This window comes from Parasteatoda tepidariorum, chromosome 11, assembly GCF_982258835.1.
Source record: "Parasteatoda tepidariorum strain Cologne lab strain chromosome 11, Ptep-v5.0, whole genome shotgun sequence".
In the NCBI taxonomy this organism is placed as follows: Eukaryota; Metazoa; Arthropoda; class Arachnida; order Araneae; family Theridiidae; genus Parasteatoda; species Parasteatoda tepidariorum.
In genome coordinates, this window is record NC_141765.1 from 40,487,329 (window position 1) to 40,510,646 (window position 23,318).

Here is a 23,318-nt window from a genome sequence, read left to right on the forward strand (position 1 = left end):
GTAATGCAAAAATAGAATGGTCAAGAAATAAATACAATAGAACAAAAAATGAATTTGTTATCACTAATATATTTTTCTCAAAGATTCCGAAAGAGGAGAGCGTCTGCTTCTGGTTGCTAATGGCAACCAGAACTGACCTAACCGCAGCGATCGTTCCTAAATTACGGTGTGAACTGAGATCACGTGACTAGTTCGCTTTCGTGTAACCAGTGTCACCGGTGCGAATATTGGAACGCAACCTAAGTAAAAATATCACGTAAAAACAGAAAATAAAAAATAAAGAAAAAACAGAATAAAACATGAAATGAAATCTATAAAGCAAGTAGCAAATTCAAATGAACTGACATGAAAGGACATTTTAAATCATTCTTGAAAATACATTTTTCAAGAATGATTTAAATGATCAAAAGCGCAAATTGAGCTAAAAGCGTAACTAGGGGAATTTTATATTAAAGTGCGTTCTTGCTGCATTACTGAAGTGCGTTTGATTTGTTAGTTATCGAGGATAGGCCCGAAAATGGAGAAACTTGAAATGGCCCCGTAAAAAAGTTTGACTTCATAATAGAAAAAGGGATCAAAAACACAGTTTATTTCCGAGTGCTGTAAACCCTATCTATGCTTCTGAAACTGTGATATTAAATTTTCATCACTTTTTTCCTGGAACAGTGAAAAGTATGTTCAGTTTCATTTTTGCATTTGACTTGCACTGATAAACAGAAGGATCTGAGTTACTATGTTCTACATATTATATTAATACATTATTATGTATTTAGAATAATAACTCATAAAATTACGATTATAATTAAATTCATAAAGTCTCATAAAAAGTTTGAAATTTTAATACTATTGTTTTCTTACACAATTTTATTCGTATTTTTTAAAAAAATTTTCTCTTCATATCGTCCATAACTTAAACCATTTAAAAGAAATTTTTTTTGAAACTTTAAAAATGTTTTTAATAAATTTCACAGCTTAGATTAGTGTACATCAATCCATTTGTATTGGCGATCGAAATGGGCTGCAGGTGGCGTAGAGCAGAACTCTTTTCCTATGGCAACACTTCACATGCTTTCCCCATTAGCGTGTGGAAAGTCATAGAGGAAAGAAGTACGTTAGTTTCTCTCTTGATTTTCATATAGATTAAAATCTTTTAACTTGAAAAACTATATGGAACTGAAAACTACTTTAACATAGTTCTAAAGAAAAGTATCATGGAAATTTTAAAAAATATTTTTATTAAATAAAAAGGAAAAATATTAGGAAAGGGGAAAATATCGTAGTACATTCCTATACAACTGAAAAGAGGAGGAGAGGGAAGGGAGAAGGGCTAAAAGCATGAAACCGGTCTCTCCCCAGATGGCGTATTCGAGTGTTGCGATCGCGAATCGTCCAGACTAAGTTATAAACGCCCCCCTTTTACAGGTGATTGCAACGCTCGAATACGCCATCTGGCCTCTCCTCCTCTTTTCAGTACTACGATATTTTTTCCTTTTCTTAATATTTTTCCTTTTCAATTAATGAAAATATTTTTTAAAATTTCCATGATGCTCTCCTTTAGAACTATGTTTAATGTAGTTTTCAGTATTCCTATACATTTATACATATTCCTATGCGTAGTTTCCGAACTTAAAAGATTTTAATCTATAGGAAAATCTAGACAGAAACTAACGTACTTCCTTCTTCTATGACTCTCCTCACGCTAATGGTGAAAGCATGTGAAGTGTTGCCATAGGTAATGAGTTCATATCTACAAGGTAATACATAGTTCATAATACAGTTCATATCAATAAGTAAGCCATAGGTAATTAGTTCATATATATAATATTATCATATCTGATACATAATCTGAAATTCTGAGTAAAAACCAGCAACCATGGCTGTTGCCACCAGTAACCCATTATGCTTCTTTTTTATATTCATGATTCTCACCTGTTGCTATCTCATCAGTTGGAAGGTCCCGCAGTGGACTGATCGTTAAGACACAGTTCCCAGCTGATCACCGAAGTCAAGCATCACTGGCTACGGTCAGTGTGCGGGTGGGTGACCACTTGGATCAGTCTGCGTAGGGACCGAGAGTGTGCGGTATTGGTACTCGTTAAACTGTGCTACCGTAAAGTGCTCGATTTCGCGCGCAGGTCGTCGGGCTACCGAAGCGGGGGTGCCATCCCCTCTGCAGAGGATCAAAATTGTGATGGCATGTCTTCGGATCATCCTCCGAGATGTTTCCCAGATCGTCACCAATAGCCCATTGTGCAGCTTTAGTGCGACGTAAATTAACAACAACAACAACAGTTGGAAGACTTAGTGACAAATTTAAAAAAGCCAGCACTAACACTGTCAGTACTGCTTTTTTGTTTACTTTCGGAGTCAGCTGTATTTAAAATAGTGAAAGAGATGTTAGACATTCAGAAGACATTGAATTCAAAAATTGATCTTAAACTATTGAAAGATTTATATATTCTTTTCAAACTAACACATATACAGTTGTAAATTTAAATGACCTTGGAATCTATTATTTCATTAGAATTTGGAAGCTAGTATTTATTAGTCTCATTTTAAAATTGGTAAGAGTCTGTTGCTTTTTCTTATATCCGTTTAATAATAATAAAAATAGCTTATTTGAAATTAATTTTGTCGTTTTTTTTTGTGTTTGTGTTCCATGCAAGAAATATTTCCTTAAGTGTCAATATTATTTCGGAGAGCGTCACATACGTACTTATATACTACATTATTAATTGTGTCTGAATAAAGACATAAATTGTGTCTTCCACAGGTTTTTTTCTTCATTTGTGTGTCACATAGATTTAAATATTTATCAAGTTTATCATTAATTACATGCAACAAATGTGAAAAAAGTATAAAATGCATTTTTTTATAAATTTTTATTTTTTGGAAACAGTTTCATTTGTTAAACTTTAGTTTAAGGAACCATGTGTTAGTAACTAGTATATCAGAAATAACTAAAAACTTTCGTGGGGCATAATAGATGCTGTAATTTTTTCTGAGCATATTTTGAAATCAGGAGAAGTTGGGTTAAAAATTATTGTAATATTAAGTATAGCTAGTATCTATGAAATTTTACTTAAAAATTTTATACTTGAATATATCAGAGTATAAATTTTAGTTCAAAATATGCTGTAAGCTGTTTGCTCCCAGAATTCTCCCTAAGAAACTGAAAGGGCAGGGCACTGCATCTTAGAAAAAGGCACTTTGTTTTCCGAAAAAACACTATTTTAACACTGTAAAATTTATCGAAATGTGTAATATTTTGTGATAACTGATTATTTAAATTATCCTCTTATGCTATTTTATGTGTATATTTCAAAAAATAGTTCTGTCTCATTATGAGAATAAGAGAGAAATTTGTAGTTTATAAAAATAATCAAAGACATGCTAATAGACAATCTCTGGACATAAATTTTTCTCAAAAAAGTAAGCTAAAAGAATTATTAATTAATAAACAACTTGAAAGCTTTTTATGTAATTTAAATTGAAAATTAAGAGAAGATAAATATTTACAGTTGCAATTTTTTAAAAAGGGATTTATGTAAGAAATAAAATAACTTTAAAAATTGAAATAACTGAAAAATTTATTAATATTCTCTCCGAATTAAACCTATAAACACAGATAATTTTACTAGTGTGTAATTATTATTTAAACAGTAAATTACCTTTTTAAAAATGGAATATGAATAAAAAGGCATTGCTTTTTAGGGGTAGCTGCTTATTTTTACAAAGAGGGCACATTTATAGGGATCAAAGGGCAGGCAGGGTGAACCGCCCTTCTAAAAAGGCTTTGGGGGAACACTGTTTGCTCCTATTAAACAATGCTAAACAGTATTTGACAGAATTTTTTTTTAATAAAAGTTTAATATGCTAAATTGATAAAAATCATAACTAAAAAATTTATATTGAGCATAAATTTAACCAAATAACTACTCTATACAATCATTAACTAAAAATAATGCTCAAATTTTGTTTCATTGATATCATTTCGTTTAAATTGTAACAAATTAAAAAAAAATCATTAAATGGTTTTTAAGATACCACTGACATAAGTTTTACAATCATAGAATTATTTCATTTATTTTTATACAAGCTATCTAAAGATTAATTTTTAAATAAACATAAAATACCTTTTGTAATTCAATATTCCATGGCTAATAGCCTTAAAAAAATCTAAACTTTTGGGAAATTGTTGGGAGGGGGGAGACATATGCACACGAATGTTATACCTTTGGTTAGAAAATAATGTCAATAAACAATAAAGGAAAATAATATGAAGCTCCTCATGTGTCTTGCCTTGAAAGATATTTTAACTAATCGACTATGTAGCTCTGCAAATCATTCAATAGTTTCTCTATCTACAGCTACTCATACAGGGATCTGTCCAGGGCAAATTTACTGCCGTTAAGCGGTAGCCTCACAAATTCAATTTAAGGAAAAGTGGTAGCTTCACAAATTCAATTTAAAGAAAAACGGTAGTTTCACAAAATACTTTTAACATATTTTCGAAAAATATTTAAATATTTTTGAAAATATTTTCTTATTTTACCATATTTTTGTGTTGATTTTTTAATAAAATTTTTAAATTTCACAAATTATGTCTAAATTTTCACAAAATACTTACCTCTAAAAAAGACCTAGACAGACCCCTGTCATGTTCTTATCTAAATGTTTATGAAAATTGCAAAATCTGACAACGATAGAGAAGAGAAAATTAAACCACTGCTATCCTGATCTAAAAACATTAAGTTTGCTCTAAAAAAGTAAAATTCTCCAAAAACAACATGGGCGAGTCATATTGAATTTCATATCATGCATGTTGTACATCAACGAATTCATTAAGATTCAATCACAAAAAAAGAATTTAAATGTTATCTCAATCAATATAAATAATAATAATAAAAACAAAAATAAAGTAAGTCATTTTTAAACTTTTTCTTATTTAATAGTTTTTGCATTTGATAAGTTTGGCTAACTTTGGTTATTTAACAACCTTGGAACCCTTAATTCCATTATTCTTGCTATAAATGAATTTAGTTTGACTGCAATTTGTTGAAAATGTCCAAAAATTTTTTAATGTAAAGAATTTGTTTTTGTTGCATAAAATTTTAGTTAAATAAGTTATAAAATATAATGAATATATTTATTTAGTTCTGAATGCAATAATTAAAAAGTAGTTTTAACAGTGCTGCGTTGCTACCAACTGTTTTGATTATATCCTATTTGTTCCGATTTTTTTAGCCTTGTTCCAAAAATACGATTTTCAGTCAAAATGTTCTGATTTTTCGATACTCTAGTGCCTTTTCACTCCTTATACTGATTTTTTTGAAACTAGAAGCCAATTTTTTCAAACTAGAAGAAACTGGAAGTAGATTGAAACGAGAAGCAGGGCCTATGATTTTTACACACTTGTCGTAAAATTCCACATATCTGAAGACCATTGAATGGTGGACTTTTCTGGGAATCAAAAACTTATAATCTGATGAAATTTTGAAACTTTTGCTAAATTCTGTTAATGCGACATTTGCATACATATGATTCTTGCGCCAATTTGTTTCTTCGGTTTGGTGGATTTTTTCCATTTTGAATATTTGGAACTGTGCTAGAATATGCTAATATCAGGATTCTTATTCACACGATTTTAATATCAATCATTGATTTTGGTATTTACCTGATATAAAAGTTATGTGTTACGTACATCTCAATTCTTATTCACTAAATTTAAGTACCGTCATTCGGGGCTACTTTGTGCAAATTCGAATTCGGCATTTTTCAAGTGCTGCTATTCGGTATTATGTTTATTTCACGTCAAAAATGTGTGGAATTTGAAGATAGAAGTCTCTTCTATTACTACAAAATTTTTTTTCGAATTTTAAAACGATCTCAGAGTGTGTTTCATTCATCCAATGTCAAAAACTTTTCGAGGACGTCGGATGTCGAAAAGTGTGCGTGGAAACTTTAGTTGTGAAATGCAAAGACGTTGATAAAACAATTGTCGCAAGTGCAAAATTTTTATTTATACATTAATAAGCAATTATATCATGTTAGCGTTTAAAAAAATTTGAAAATTAGTAACAAATAAACGGAAAGTGAAAAAACATGCACTTTGGGGCTACTTTGTGCAAAGTTTCATTCGTTTTTTCTTCGACAAAAAAATGGTCAGACGTTATAAAAAAATACCTGGAACGAGAAACTACCGTGATTACACTTTAGAAAAGCTGCAACAATGTTTGCAAGCAGTTGCTGGTGGTATGTCGATTGCAGAAGCTTCTCGGAAGTACAAAATCCACAGAAATACTATCTCTAATAAAATTTACAAGAAACTCGTGAAACTTCCTGGGAAACTATTATTTTTCTTCTACAAAGATTTTTCTAATGAATTAATCAAACAATTTAACACATAAAAATATATTTTATAGGACATTAGGTGATTTTGACAGAAACTGAAGAGCAAGTTCTGTCATGTTCATTCAAGGATGTTATGTTCAAATTTAACAATATCATAAATGTTAATAAATATGTAATAATTATTATTTTTGAAATTTCATCCATTTCAATGTTTAAAAATGTATATGGTTTCCTTTTGTTTAAACTCAAATGTTTTGAAATAAACATTCTTTTTAAGAAAAAATTCTTCAAAATAAATGATTTTTTAGTGCTGAAAATTATTTTTAAACTAATATCTTTACATATCCTGATGTTTTTGTCTTTAAAAATGTCAACAATTAACTTTTTTAACAATTTTATATCAATATTTTAGTAAAAACATGATTATTAAACTGAATTCCTATCGCTGCACAAAGTAGCCCCAATTGGGGGCTACTTTGTGCAAGGTATGTTTTGATTTATTATTCGTAAATATTGCATACAAATAATGCCAATATTGATCAAATTCACTCATCTGAGTCCAGTTATGAATATAATATCGATAAATTTTACTAAAGTTTGAATTAACATAGTTTTTTTACATGTCAAAGTTCAAAAACTGCGAAATCCTGCACAAAGTAGCCCCGAATGACGGTATCCAATGTCGCGATTTGTATTTGCAAATTTTTGAAACCCAATATCACGACAATCGTATTCTCCCATTTTTGAAATCCAATATTGTGATTTGTATTCACATGATTGTAATACCAATCATTGATTTTTGTACTTATACGTGATTTAAAAAGAAAGCATTGCAATTCGTATTCACACAATCTAAAAATTAGTCTCTGTGATTAGTATTTACGTGAATTAAAACTACAATATCGCAATTTGTATTTTTAAAATACAATGTCGCGATTCATATTCGCGTGATTTTAAAATCCAATATTGTGATTCTTGTAAGAAATAATTTTCCTCTGGAATTAGTTATTATAAAGGTATGATATTCTTCATCAGTAGGTAATTTAATTAGAATTGTTAGGTTCAAAAAATTATGTTAAATATGAACATGCATGATTTATAAATTAATGTATATATTTCTTGCTCATAAAATCAACTGGGCTTTTCACTTAGTGTTACAATTACCCTGGATTGGCTTTGTGTTCCTATTTTTGTTTTTAACAAGTTGGCAGCTATGATTTTAATTTTAATCGTGGGTAATATTTATGAACTAGCATGTTTGAAAAAGTTTTGTAGTAGCCATAATATTAAAAATGTTAGTCAATCAATGTTGCACTTTAGAAGCACCAAAGTGTTAGCTACAGGTGCGGCAAGAAATAGCTTTTGTTAGTAAAATCCTAGTTCCATTTGTAACCATCTTGAAGGCATTTGAAAATTGATTTGTCTCTTTGCATATCTATTGACTGTTAGAAATTTTTTAACAGAGTTTTCGTTATGCAGTATGCTCTATTATTTGTTGTTATCAATTAAAATTTATAATGCTTTATATATTTCACTCTTTTCTTTTAGGTTTTTGACATAATATGATGGACTCACTGTTTGTATTATTTTCACTGCATCCTAAACGTTTGGAATTTATTTTTAATAGAAGTATTTTTTGTTTCTTGAATCCTTGATATGGTCAAGGTTCAGTGTAAAATATTTTCCTGGTGCAGATACATTTTACAAAAAGTCTGGATTGCTTATAGTGTTGTGAAATTAATATTTCTTTCACTATTTTACAATGAATTTGCTGATAAATATTACATTGGTGATGCCTGCATGGAGCCAATATTCTGGCTTGTTGATCATTTCACAAAAATTATTGGTCCTGTAAGTATTTAACATTTTATTAATCTTCAAAAGTGAGATTTTTTTCTCTCTAAATGGTTAAGTCTCTACAGCTTTGAAATATCTTTGCTGTTGTTATATTGCTAAAACAAAAATGTTACTGAAATACCAAATATGATGTTATTTTGACCTTTAACACATTTTTAATATTTCAAATTATATCTATTAATCATTTTGTGTTTGATTTTTAGTTTGTTATCAGATTTTTCCCCTAATTTTTTTTAAATCTGAGGAGGAAAAATAATCTGCAGATATTGTTATAATCTGCAGTGCCTACTGCTATGTTGCAGGGTTTCTGTTACTTGGATAATTTGTAATTTAAAATTTAAGGTATAGAAAAAAGGAGTTCAGATAAACCAAGAGTAAACTATAAAGTTCCAAGTACTAAAATATTTTTTTGAAAATATAAAATTTCAAACAAATTATGACAGGTTTAGCTGCTGTCATGGAAAGGAGCAGTTGCCCTGTGATAATTAGTTAGCAATTCCATACTTAAAAAAATCAGCATTTTAAACTTCATACTTTACTTTTGATTTATCTGAACTCATCTCTTTCTATATTTTAAATTCCTGATGTTGTTGAAAGAAAATTTGTCACGAAAGTTTCCTTTTGAATTATAGTGTCTAGTCATTGCATGCACATCCAGAATGAAGTGATCTGCTTTAGGTTTATATTTTTCATTAGTTAATAGGTTTATATATTTCAAATAATTAATTAAAAGCCTTGTAGCTTAAGATATAAAATTAATTAAAATTTTAGTGGTTTATAATGCCAAAAGTTAAGTGGGTCAGTTTTTGTCTCACCACCTCAGAAAAAATTGATAGAACTAACATTGGGTAATTCATTATATTAATATAATGAATCACCTGATTGTAACCTTCATAATTATAATTCATTATACTGTCGCTGTTTTGAAAAATAATAAAGTTTATCAGCTTTATAATGCATTTTATTGATATTTTAAAGTAGTGTTTTTTGTAAACACCATTTTTATAGCTTGCTAACTTCATAAATTTCAATTAAAATTGATATACCACATATACAATTGAGACAGGAGATGCAGAAAAAACAAGAATTTTATTTTTTGATTTGAACATCCTAATAACTAGTAGAAAGCTGTTGACTTGACATAAATTCACGGACAGTCACAGTTCACAATGGCACAGCATAGATAAAAGTTCTCTTCCCAATATGGTGACTCAACAGTTAACAGGCAAGTTTGGTAACACTTATTATATCTAAAAACACATTAGACGACAGCATTGGGGTTGTCAAGGCTTATCAATCAATACACCATCAGATCGCTGCCAAATGCTTGTTGTCACTGCACAAAGCACTGCAGCATATCATAATAAAGTTTAGCAAAGTGGGAGCATTTGAGCAAGAGCGTAATGCTAAGAACTAAAGGACCTCATCTCTCATCAAACTCATCTGTCGAACATGGAACAGAATACTACCACTGCATAGCAGGCTAAGAAAGAAGAGAGAAACGGACACACAGTCGTATTTTCCTGTGATTGAATTTATATAACATTGATGTCACCAACCAAATGTTGAATAATAACTATTAAGAACCACTAAGAAAGATAAATATATGTTAATTACTCTTGAGAATTATGTTACAGAAAGATATATGCTAATTCCTTGCCGATGATGTTCATTTATACCACTTTGCCCTCAACAAATCTTGCTGCAACTACTAAAAGCGGCACAAATTAGACCTCTAGAGTAAACAGAGCTCTGAATTTTGATAAGTAATGTCAGCTAATCGTCGCTTTTGGATTCGCTGATCAACGGAACATTACATGTAGTTTTTATTACTCATAGGAGGTTCATAATATTTAATCAAGCAGTAATTTTTATAGTATTTTTCATTATTTCTTTGGCCCAAAAAAATTAAAAAACTTAAGTGTAATGAAAACTTCATTAATAACATCCTGTTAAATTGTTAGGAAACTTGCATAAAAAATAGATATAATTAGCTAATGTGTGGAAAGTTTGCTAATTATATCTTACTTCAAAATTTTTTACTTTGATTTGCTTAAATTTTCTTTAGTATGTTTTATAAATACGGATACTACAAAAAATTTATAAAAAATATTGTGAAAGTGTACAAATGTTTTTGTTTATTAAGTTCATTTAGGTAAATAACAATGTTTGTATGATTTATTCACCCTCTAAATTGTTTATCTGATTTCCAAAAACGAGAGAGACACAAAATGAAAAAGGAATATAATGTTTATAAATTGTTATTAATTTGAATTCTAATATTAGTTTTCAGTTTTTGTTTACATGATCCCCGTTTTTTTCATGACTTAAAATCAAATGAGTTATACATTATTTTTAATTATTTCTTTTTGAAATAAATAAATAAAATTATTAAAATGCATTAAGTATTCTGTTAATTGTAATTCTTCTTTTAGGTATGTGTGATAGCAGTCATTTTATTAGCCACATCAATTATAGTTGTTGCATATGCAGTTGGTCTTCCATTTTATTTAAAACAAAATGTTTTCATTTTATTGTTTGCATTATTTATTGGTCATTGGTTACTTTTGAACATCATGTTTTACTATTACATGGCATGCATCACAGATCCTGGTTATCCACCTCAGGTAAGCTTTATATGTAGTAGACCTAGACATTATGTATTATATATTATAGTTCATACAAATATAGATAGACTGAGTTATTTTTTACATTAGTCTCCTTACATTGCACTATGTTATTTTTACTATTACGTAGTCAGTCCTTTTTCAATGAAATGTATTTTTTTTATGGTTGAAACAAAATTATCTTTCATCTATGTTTTTGTGCAACTGATAGAACTATTTGAAATTTCTGAACTGTAACTGATAGAAAATATTTTTAAATTTTCAAACATTTAAAGTTGCTTAAAATATGCTCATATTCTTGCTTGCTGTCTTCAAATTAATTTATTAAAATTTTTCTCTTTTTTTTTCATTATAAGAATTTAACTTTATTGCCTTATAGCTAAATTATTATTATTTTGCTGAGAGTCAATGACTTTTATTAGGGAACCATGATTACTGATGCAGTGTCAATTTGTAAAAGGTGCATTGCTCCAAAACCACCTAGAACTCACCACTGTATTGTTTGTAATCGATGTATTCTAAAAATGGATCATCATTGTCGTATCCTTTCTTTTGCTTCTTATCAGTTAAATTTTAGTTTGAATTTACTATTTTGATCTAGCTGTTACTTTCTAAATAATAATTTTTTTTGTTTAAATTTTCATTTTAAGTGTACAAAATATTTTAATTTAATATTTACTCTATTGCACCTTAATTTTAATATATCTTCATATTTTTAAATTTCCTTTAAAATTAAACAACATATGCAAGTAATTTTCACTGTTGTTTGAAAAACTTCCTCCATTTATTTCTGATTTTATTTTTAACCTGTAAAAAGACTAAAAATATCATATGTCATACATAAAATATCAATATGGAATTTTCAAGCGAGATTTAATGTAGTATAGATTTAGTGTATTACATTTTTGCATCCTATGATTTCTTTGCTCTTTTGTTTTTTACCAGATTAATTTATTTTATTTCATTTTTTGTGGAATTGAACTTAAAGGGAAAAGTTTCTAGTTATTTGAAGAGATTGTTTCACAATAATTATGTTATATGTAATTAATGTAAGATAATTAAATCTCGTTGCAGTTATGAGAAAAAATCAAAAGAAGACTTCTTTTTAAAGTTCTTGAAGGGCAGAAGTCTTCAGATGGGTTGATTTTCCATTAAACATTTAGAAAAGGAGTAAGAAAAAGAGTCCATTTCCGCTTCTTCCTTGAATTTGATCGACACTATAATTGAGAAAAAATTTGTACTTTTGTAATTGGCAATTTTTAAAAAGCGAGGTTAAAATTATTAGCTTTCAAAAATTTGTGTTATTATTTGGTACAAGTAATTTTCTGAGATTCATGAAAAAGTTGAAAATCTTAGCCACATTCACACTCTGAGTTTTCAGGTTCTCTTAACATGGCTCATATTATCAACATATTCTCTACTTTCAGTTAAACTTTGGAAGGATTTACTCTTTTATTTCACTGAAAATTTAAGAATTTTCCTTGTGATGAGACTTTTTGCTCTTGTACACAATATTTCTTGTAATAAAGGGCATGAAAAATTAGGAATTTTTTTATCATCCTTGTGTATCATACTCATTATAAACTATTATCAAGCCAATACTGGATGCAGGTTTTCACCACACATTTTTGATTTTTTCAATCTTATGCTATTGCCTTCCTGCCTGCTTACTTTTCTAATTCCATTAGTCTTTGGTCATTTGATGTTACATTGATATCAGTTCAAGATGTTGTATGTTCAGTGATGGTCAGTTATTAGAGCTATACCTCCAGCCCATTACCGATTAAAGCATTTAAAACTTTTGTTTCTTGTCTTATCCACGATACTCGTTTTTGGTCTTTTCTTATAAATCTAAGTGAACATCTTTACACGCTTTGTTTGATGTTTTTGTATAGATCTGCTATTTAGAGTCCAAGTTTCTACTCCTGAAATAAGTTGAATTAACACACATTGATTAAAAACTTTCCTTTTTAGACATAATAGTATATTGCATAAATGATGTTATTTTTGCCCAAAAGACACCAACCATATTGATTTTTATAGAATTAATTATTTTTTGTCAATTGTGTACTTTAAACATGATTTTTTTTCTTCTGAAAGTTCATTTCAATAATATTTAAAAATTGACTTCACTGGTCATTTTTTATTATGTTTGTTAGGGTTTCTGGAAATATTCAACATAAATTGTTTGTTGTGATAGACTGAATAGTAGTTTTGTAAACATCCTGTTACGTCGCAAAACCATTTTTTTCTCCATTTCAGTTTTATTTTGAAATGATTAAACTCATCAATGAATCATGTATGTACAGTATCAAGTCCCATGGATATCCCTACGTCCATTTTCCTGTTCAGGACGCGTTCATTTTCCAGACACTTTATAACAAACTAAACAAATATCTTTTCCTTTTTCAATTAAAAAAAATTATGCTGGCAATCTGTTGAAAACAGTATCAGCAAAAAAAAAAAAAAAAAAAGAAAAAAAATCCTATTTTTTTTTTTTTTTGCTGCTTCTAACATTTATTCTGCATCAATTAGCACACTAAAAGAATTGTTGGAAAAAATAAGAGCAGTTAAAGAAAAATAAACTTGGTGAGAAGAATAAGCTATAAATATTAATGAAGCTGAATATTGATAGTGTTTGAAAAGTACACCAGCAGACATGCTTTATTTTTATTAAAAAAATCTTTATTATTAAAAATCTTTATATTTAATTTATTTACTTATCAAAATAATATAAAACTGCAAAATGTGTGGAATTGATGCCACTAAAGTGTAATCTTGCAGAATATACGTTCATTTATTTTTATTTTGAAAAGATAAAAATTTGAAATGTATAAATGTTAAAATTTACTGCCTTTTTGCTGAATAAAATCAAAATTGTAATTTAAAGGTTAATTATTGTTTCCTGTAGGAAATCTTTTTTTTTCTTTATAGATTTGATGTGGTAGTTTTCCTCATTAGGTGACCTTATATTTTTTTGGAATTGAATTTTTGTTCAAATTTTGTTTTGTTTGAAGAGTCTTATATCCTTTATTTAAATTCATGCTTTTATGACTTATTTTATATTATCAATTAAATAGTTCTTGCATATTTATTTTCCTTAATTAGAAAAAAGCTTGGCTCAATAATTGCATTGGACACTTCAATCATCGGTATTTTTTTATGTTTTGTGTTTATACTTGGATTGGAGTACTATTTTGTATTATATTTGGTATACCTATTTTTCGTAGCCATTTCTGGTACAACTCAGAGGTAATTATACTTACATTTATTCAATCTATGAATAACCTCCTTTAGGTCAACATATAAACTTATTTCCTTTAATTAAAAAAGTCAGAAATACGAATAATATTTTAAGATGTGTGTGTTAGCAAGACAGCACTTCATCAGGAGACACACTGCTTGCCAACACACAGGAGCCTTTCTGTTGGCAGTTATAATACCGACAGCTGACAGTGCCCCGAGGCCTCGTAATGGATACACAAATAAGAAAAAAGCAGTTAGAAAAATTGAAAGCAATGAAAAATTAATGACAAACACACACAATTTAAAAGTACACAGAGTAGGACTTAATAGCAAAATGCCCACATATCAGAAAAATAAATAAAGATAAAGTTACAGTTAGAATGAAAATTTATTTCCTGGTAATAAGTAGCTGCTTATCAGACTTGTTCTCAGATTTTGTATTTAGCTTTTTCTTTTCTTTTTTAATTTCATGATTTACATCATCATACCCCTTCCAGCATTTGAGGTTTGTGTTAAATATTTTTTACAGTGATATTGTACTAAAGCAGAAAAAACAAATGAAATTTTTAAAAAACATTTATGGAACTTTAGACCATGGAATTTAGACAATGACCATTAGACGGTCAGATCATTTATTTCTTTTTTAAAGTATTTGTGTGGTGATTAACCAAAATTTTTTAATTCTAATAAAAATATTTGACATGACATTTGCTATGATAAAAAAATATTTTCTAAAACTACAGAAATTCTGTAGTAGTTGTAGGGCATGCATCGTATAAGGGTTTATAAATCTTAACATTACATTAAAAACTCTAAGGGAGAGACTAAAAATTTCTTGATATTGAAAATTTAGGGCATCAAATGTCAAATATTATAATAAAATATATATATTTTTAAAAAGTTAATCAAAATAATATCTGTACTGACTTTCTAAAACTTGTATACATATGTTTACTTCAAAATAAAGTTGCTTTAAAAATTTCAATAACTTTGCTTCTTCATTTGGTTTGACCTTTTGCTAAAATTCTTCTGTTTTGTCAACTTCTATTCAATATATCCTCTGATGCTGTAAACTTTTTTCTAATCATTGCATACTGTTCATGATATCGAGGTATAATTGTTTAATCATTCATTTGGTGAAGTTTATTAACAATATACAGTGAAACCTCAGTTAAGTGGTTACTCCTAGGAAAAAAATTGTCTGTTTATGGGAAGAGTACCCTAATAACGAAGTTTATTACCATAAATTGTTTTTAGAATATTTTCAATGATATGGAAATAATTAAATATTTACAATAACTATCTACAAGGATATTTATTTAAACTTTAAAAAATATTTTTTTCTATACAAAAAGAATCTATGAAAAAGTTTCATATAAATACATAATTCAAGATGTAGCTACAGATAAATCAATATAATTTTCCTATTAACACAGATTTTCAAGTTAGTCATATGATACACAATAGGAGCTTTTAGTCCTCAGTTGGTTTCAATTATTAGGTTTACACCTCTAACACCTACCCTTCATTTGATAGGATACACAGCTAATATCTCTTAAAAAGTATACCTCCAGCGATTCACAGAAAATAGTGGAAATCAATGCTTACCTGTAAGGTACCAGAACCTGTAGAGTTGATTTATTCATAATTAATCATCTATCAAGTGTTTGAATAAATGCTTATTTCATCTAAACACTTCAAAGATTATGTTTCGTTTCTCTTTTTTTACCCCAGCTGAGTTAAATATAGTCTTCCAATTTATAAGAAAATGAAAGAAAATTTCAGTGGGGAAGAAGCATTGGAGCACTTAAGACATCATTTCAGCTTCTGGGGTCTCATAACCTGTGCGGTTCAGATGAAAAGATTGAAAGATGCCTTTGTCCGAATGAGAAGTATCATTTTCTCTCCTTTCTTTCCAAAGATAAGACAAGGTGTCAGGAGAAAGATTGATTCTTTAGTAGGGGAAATTGATTAAAATTTTTTTTTTAGTTATAGATAAGGCAGCAAATTTACATGCTTTAAAAATGTTGAAAAGTTGCATATTTTTTTGCTTGCAATTTAAAGCAGAAAAAGATTTTGTTTTTCAAATTTAGAAAAAATAGTGTCCGTTTTGAAGAGATGGAAAATAACGTTTCAGGGCAAAAATGACTGTATGTGTCCGATTGTGGAAGTGTCTGCTTTAGGGAGAATGTACATATTGATTTATTCATAGAAGATTCATGGGGAATTAAAAATGTGTCGTCATCTAAAGGCGTCCATTTCGCAGGAGTGTCCATAACAGAAGGTTTCACTGTACAATGAATAATTTAAATATTAAATGCTATAAGGTTTAATAAACTATAGCTTAAGATAATAATTTATAGAGATATCAATTCATTTCATTGTAATAAATAGCTGCTTGTCAGATTTGCTTAAATTTTTGAATTGGAACTTTTTTGAAATATTGGAGTTTACATCTTTAAAGGGTTTATGAATCCCAATAATATGAAAATTGCTAAAAAGAATTGGAGCTGTAATTACTCAGTGCTGAAGGCATTGTGTGGAGCTGGGATTTAATTCCTGATAGTAGTTTGAAGTCAAAGTGCTAACCAATGGGCACCAACTTGTTTGGGAAGTATAGGCAGTCAGAGCAAAATTGCTACCATCATGCAATTGGTCACAAAATTTTCTTGGCATGTTTTCCAGAAGTTCTTGTAACTTAGAGAAGATGTGTAAGTTCCTTCACCAATCTTAAATGTTTATTGTACTACTTAATTCAGCAATTTAACTTCTGACAGGTTTTAAGTAGTATTCCATTCTGCACTATGAGCAAGGTGGTTTGTTTCTTTAACTCTTTTTTGACCATTACAATTGTTGTCGGGCCTCACAACATGACCCATAAAATTGGTGTAATATTGGTAGCACACCGTCTTCTAAAATAATGCTAGAAGTATAGACATTGAGTTAGCCATGAATTTGCAGTAAGTGTTGCAGTTCATGTCAGGAGAAAGAGCCTTATTCCTTAATTCTACCTTTCATTGATATGCATGGTTGTCTATATACGTATTGGTGGATAGTGTAAAGACAGAATAAAAAAAATGCGCTTTGAATAACTTTTGGCCTTATTATTAAATTTTTATAACTTCACAAGCTGTCAGATTCTTATTAAATTTGAAGATTTTTAATATAGTATAACCTCAAATATCCAGATTTCTTAAAGCTGGAAAGTCCAAAATTCCAGCAATGTCTTTTAAGTCAAGATGACAAAGTCAGAATTTTTTTTTTTTTTTTTTTTTTTTGCGAGGAGCTGTAAAAAGAGTACATAACATTGAGAAAAAAATAAATTTGATTATTAAAAAAAAACAACCTAGAATTTACATAGATTATTATAAAAAACATCCTTGATAAAAAAAAAACTATTATTAGATTTGGATAAAGAAGACAATAATTTTTAAACAATAGATTCTGCGCCATACTTACTATTACTTGTTGATCCCAAGAACAGCTTTACCAGTTCATTTCAAATGACATCAGAATCTGAGATCACTTTGTTCACCCTTTTCACCTTAGTTTTGTTTAATACCCCATATTTTATACATTAATATCTTTTTGACGTTATTTTGATTCAAAATCATGTTTCCTACTCGTAAGCCCTCAGTACTGCTTGCACATTTGTTTTTATTAGTATGGATTACTAATGAAGCAAAAAAAAAAAAATCGAGATATTGATGTGGATTGATACTTTTTTGTAAAAAACACATCTTTATAATTTAATCATTTCAAAATAAATTGAAACAAAGTAAGCTCTATTGTTTATCTTCAGACATTAGGGTGTGTGACTGTAAAAAATCATAATTCTACTGCTAATTAGCATGGCCAAACTAAATAATAAGGGACAAAAAAGAAAAAAAAACTTTCAATTTAATCATTAAAAAACTAATGTTCTCTATATATCTTCTTGCATAATAAAATCTAGAAAACATAGCAAAATAATCTATACATTTTGTAAATTGAGCTCGCTCATTTTATCTTGTTTCTATTTATTATCCAAGCTTTTATACTTTTATTTCTTTTATACTTTTATTTCTTTGATACTATTTCGTTTTGCACTTCGAATCAGAATTAGTTAATGATGTCAGTGTTCTTGATTATTCCATAAACAATTTACAACACGCAAAATGATTTATTTTACTGTTTTATTTAGAAAAATATAAAATACTAGCTTCATTAATAAAACTGGAAACATTGAAAGCTATAAAATGGCATAAATATAAATTTATTAATGTTCAAAAATAAATAAATGTAAACTCAAAGCCCTTTTGTATCTTCTCCTCCACACGAAAGAATGAACAAGCTCAAAAAAGCAAAACAAATTGTTACTATCGCAACTTAATTTTATGAACTAGATCAAAGTTGAAGATTAAACAGATGATAATTCTCAACTTCTTCCCACCTAAGTTTACTTCTAATTTTAATTACAGTCGAGTAATTACTAATTAACTTACATTCACAAGCATAAGAATTAAAGTAAGAAAATTCAAATATCATTACATTACATTAGGTTACATTTTGTTTAGTCTCCACAAAAAAGAATGAACTATCTTAAAAAAGCAAAACAAACTGTTTCCATAGCAACTTAATTTTATGTATTAAACTGATGATTATTTTCAACCGATACTTTATTTTAAATACATTGAGAAATCTGTTTCCAGCCTTTGGGTCTCTGCCAAAAATTTTTATCTCTTTCAACTAGAGATAATTTGAGAAAAGGATCTGTCTATATTAGTCTATATTAACACTCCGTCGGGCGCGTCTCGAAACTTACGGCATCGGGCGCGATGTATCTGTCAGATACATCTCTGTTTTGTGTGTTTTCTGTTAATATGTATTACTTTAAATCTCCTATTTTTACTCTTTTTAGGTCCAGGCTTTTACACCCGGAACTTTTATTAGTTTTTTATGTATATTTTTAATTTTTATTTATTTTTTATAAATTTTTTAATATTTTCAATAATAATTTTTATTTATTAATCACAAACGCTATTACAAAAGTTAAATGCTGTAAAAAACATTTAATTAAACATGTTAAACTGTTGAAAAAGTATAAAAAGGACAGTTATGCACAAATAATACATAATATAAAAGTGACAAATCAATTATTATAATTGAATCCGATTCTAAATTTAAGTCAAATTTTTTCTTCCGATCTGTTTTGCCCATTTAAGTATTATTGTCCTTTCCTACATAAAAATCATCATTATTAACATCATCATCGAGTTCTGAGTCATTTTAAACACTTTTACTGCCATGACAATCAACTTCACGTGTTTCTAAAATATCTTCTTCGTCAGCATCACTTTCATCAAATTCTTCAGCATTTAATTCCTCATTTCCATCACTAAATAGAATACAATGAACTAGCTCTAAGTCTTTCTGAATTTTCAAATCTAAAAAGCGTTTAGCACTCATCGTAGGAAAAAGATAAATAAAAAACGCTCAGGGAATCTCGATACTTCCATGTAGCTTCACGAGACAAACGTTATCGGGCGCGTGTATCTAACAGATACAAAATTTCAAACAAGCTTAGAAACAGGAAATTTTCCTGCACCGAACTGGTCACTACTGCATTCCAAAGTAGCAGGGGGTCAGATGGACAGATACTGATAAGGTCAAGGTCGTAAGAAAATGTTTTAGGGGACAAAAGCAGAGATATTGACACGCCTGTATCTGTCAGATCAACGCGCCCGATGGAGTGTTAATATCGACATATTACAATATATACAACAACCTCCTAATTGAAATAATTCAATTAAAATGATTCAATTAAAATAAATTTTTTTAATAAAAGCATCCAAATGTTTTAATCTTTTGGGATTATGAAATGAATTACACTTAAAAATTTAATGACTCCACAACCAATGGAAATTTTAAAAATGCCACAAGTTTTTTCCTTCTGCAATAAGAGCACTTAGGTGTAAAGGATTACAATTATACTGGATTACTACAAATTATGGTTTTTCTTTTACAGCTAAATAAACTATTTACTTACTCCGAAATTATTTCAAACTTTAAACAAAATGAAATGTCTTGCTCATTTTCAGACAAAAAAGTACATAACTGAAAATAATAATAATAATTATTATTATTCTGATTGTTTTAATGTAACTCGATAAGGAAGCTCATAAAAAATAGTATAGAAGAAAAAAGTAGAATACTTCAACATTGACTTAAAATAATCCAGAAGGTATTTTGACATTAGAAAGTTCCTTAAATGTTTAAAATTTCATGTTGTCTTCTATTAGTTTTTTTTGTTACGTAAGTACAGAGCCATTTGTAGTGATGACAAGGGCAGTAACTTAGAGAAATAAATCTTTAAGAATGTTTCCTCTAAGCAAACAACATTTCACTTCAATTTCGTATCAACTATAAATTTAAGAAAAGTTAAAAGCATAATTCACTGATTAGCTTATAATATTATTCTTTGCAATATGAATAGATTATAACATATATTATTTTAAAATTTCGCAATTTTTAAAATTTTCTATTATAAGTATTTTTCTTTCAGTATAGTTTTTCACCTCACCTCATAAATGTAATAAAAACTGTTGCAGATCAAATTAGCAGACAGCCAAGAACATTACAGGTTTGTTCTAAATTTAATTGACCTCATCAGTATTGACTTATAGACTTAAAATATTTCTGGAACTATAATTAATAATAATATAAATCGTTTATTTTATTTAAATTTTTTTAAAATTTCAGTAAATTTTGCTCCATTTTGTATGTTTTAGTATTCAAATAATAATCTGATAGAATTTTGAAAAAATATTTAGCACAAAAGAAAATATACATTATTAAGTACTTTCAGAGGCTAAACAGCATAGTTTTTGATGTATCTTACAGGCATTAATAATTTATTTAATGTAATTAGTCATTAAATTTAGCTGAATTTTTTATTATTTTTAAAATTTATATATTTTATTTCCTAAGAACTTACGGACGTGAAATATTTTTTTATTAATAATTATTTTCGTCATTAATAAAATATATATGTAGAATAATGATTACTCATTATTTTGACTCTTAGAAAATTATATAATTCCTGGCAGTGGTGTAACTGTCCTATTAGGAGCCCTTGGCATAATAAAAATGTGTGCAGTTTTTTAAAAAACAACTGAAATTGGGTCTGCTGTTCAATGATGGTTATAAAATATAACTAATAACTACGAAAAAATGTTTTAAGTTACAAAATCGGGCACAAAAATTTTTTTCATTATATTAAATCATTATATTTTTTCAAACTATTCGCTTTTTTTTGACTTAAAAAAATATGGGGTTAACCACGATCTTGAAAATATAATCTCTATAGTTTAATCTGGTACGTCGTTGAACATTAAGGACTCTTAATGCTAATTTCATTTTTTGCTTATTTCCCCTTAACTCTAAATCTATTTTAGGAAAAAAAAAATCTTTTTTGCACACAATTGTGAAAATTGTTTTTCGAATGATAATTTCATGCTTAAAAAAAGTTTCTTATAATTATTATTTTTAAATTATAAATTTAAAAATGGTTGGAAAATATAACAATGTAAGTCATACACATTTTTGTATCATTTTCATAAATACAACTTTAGATGACAAATTAAAACTTGAAATGGAATCAGAGAAATGAAATTTTAAAAATGTGACTTTTTAAAAACTTCTTAAATCAAAAACTAGGATTTCATTCTAATTTTACATAGTGACATTTAAAATTTTTAGACTATCACCAAATTAAATAGTAGCAAAAATTGAATATTAACATCGAATTATTTTTGAATAAACCTGTTTCATAATTATGAATAAAAATTTCTTGATTGCCTTAAATATTTGCAGAGAAAGCTGAAGTAGCAAAAAACGAAATTAACGTTAGAGGGTTGAAAATTTTGGCTTCCTTTCTGATTTAACTAGTGGGGCTATATGTTAAAGATTACGGCTATCCCTATAATTGATTCATTGGTCATGATTCAAAATCTATCGCAAAATAACTATGTTAATTCACTGGAAGTACATTTTTGTGTCTGATTCTACAAACTTAAATTTTTAGCACAAATTAATTAGCTTATGAATCTAATTGTGTGCTTTAAAAGCTTTTTAATATAGCTTAGTCTAACCATTTATCTAAAAATAATTTTGTGCACAAAAATATTTAATGATTGTAATTTTTATTAATTAATCTATTAATGTTAAAAATTTTTTTGAATGAATGATGTTGTATTTTTCAAGTCACATTATGCAATTTTGAATAGCAACATACAAAGTTGATCCTAATCAAACCAGTTGCATGGTCCATGTAAAATAAAAAAATGAAGTTGTATTTTTAAATCTTTATTTCTTGGTAGGTTTTATTAGATTTCGTTGAAACATTGGATTTTATTTAACATAATATAAACTTTTTTATACCTTATAATTCAAACAGTTTTGATCTTCCATCATTACTAAATTAAATAATAAGAATAGAAGATGTAGAATAAAGGATAGAATGTGAAGATAATAGAAGATGTAATAAAAATCACTATGGGGGAGGGGGAAGATAAACGCAAGTGTTTGAAATTGGAGAATCCGAATTTAAAGATGTGTATGAGAAGTAGGATGCCTTGACTTCTGTTCTCAGTCTAGGGAAATTACATAGGTGAATAAACCCTTAACTATTGCAACAAGGGGTATTTCTGGATAACTCGGGTAACTAATGAGAAAAAGCAAGGAAAATGTTTGGGTGCAAAATATTGAAAATTATTATATTCGTTCACCATCAATTTTTCTTCGCCCCCACAGACAAGTTTAAAACTTCTACCGCATTGCTAAAACAATATTTGTCCCCGACTCAAGCTGGTGCCCCTGGCAACAGCCAGCCCTTCTACTAGCACAGTACACCACTGCCTGCTAGCTTTATGACTTCACCATTTATCTTTGCCTTGTTTGTTAATCAATCGATGTGTGATTCTACTAGGCACATACAAAATTATGCAAATCAATAAATAACAATGTAACTGTAAATTTGTATAAAAAAATAAATAAGAGTAAATTGTTAAAAAAATTGTAAAAGAGCAATGTTGGAAATGTGTAGTATAATCATACTATTTGAGCATATAGTTAAATATTAAAGTAATTATTTTTGTAAAAATAATGTGTTTGTAGAGACTTGAACAATTACACTACCCTACATTAATGTAATAGACACTTTCAGTTGTTGACAATTTTTTAAATTTATCAAGA

General features: G+C 28.3%; 1 protein-coding gene across 2 annotated transcripts in view; it reads left to right on the top strand.

Annotated features, from left to right (window-relative positions):
• Window positions 1-2,104: 2,104 nt before the first annotated feature.
• The window catches only part of LOC107439422 (palmitoyltransferase ZDHHC16), a 103,118-nt gene continuing 81,904 nt past the window's right edge, over window positions 2,105-23,318 (top strand). Inside the window, exons 1-6 of one of the 2 annotated variants that reach the window (XM_016052020.5) lie at window positions 2,105-2,564; window positions 7,903-8,205; window positions 10,647-10,838; window positions 11,261-11,378; window positions 13,954-14,090; window positions 20,629-20,706. In XM_016052020.5, coding sequence (XP_015907506.1) covers window positions 8,011-8,205; window positions 10,647-10,838; window positions 11,261-11,378; window positions 13,954-14,090; window positions 20,629-20,706 — 720 coding nt within the window. In that variant the 5' untranslated portion in view covers window positions 2,105-2,564; window positions 7,903-8,010. The remainder of the gene's footprint in view (window positions 2,565-7,902; window positions 8,206-10,646; window positions 10,839-11,260; window positions 11,379-13,953; window positions 14,091-20,628; window positions 20,707-23,318) is intronic. The other variant, XM_087155214.1, reaches the window with a different exon arrangement.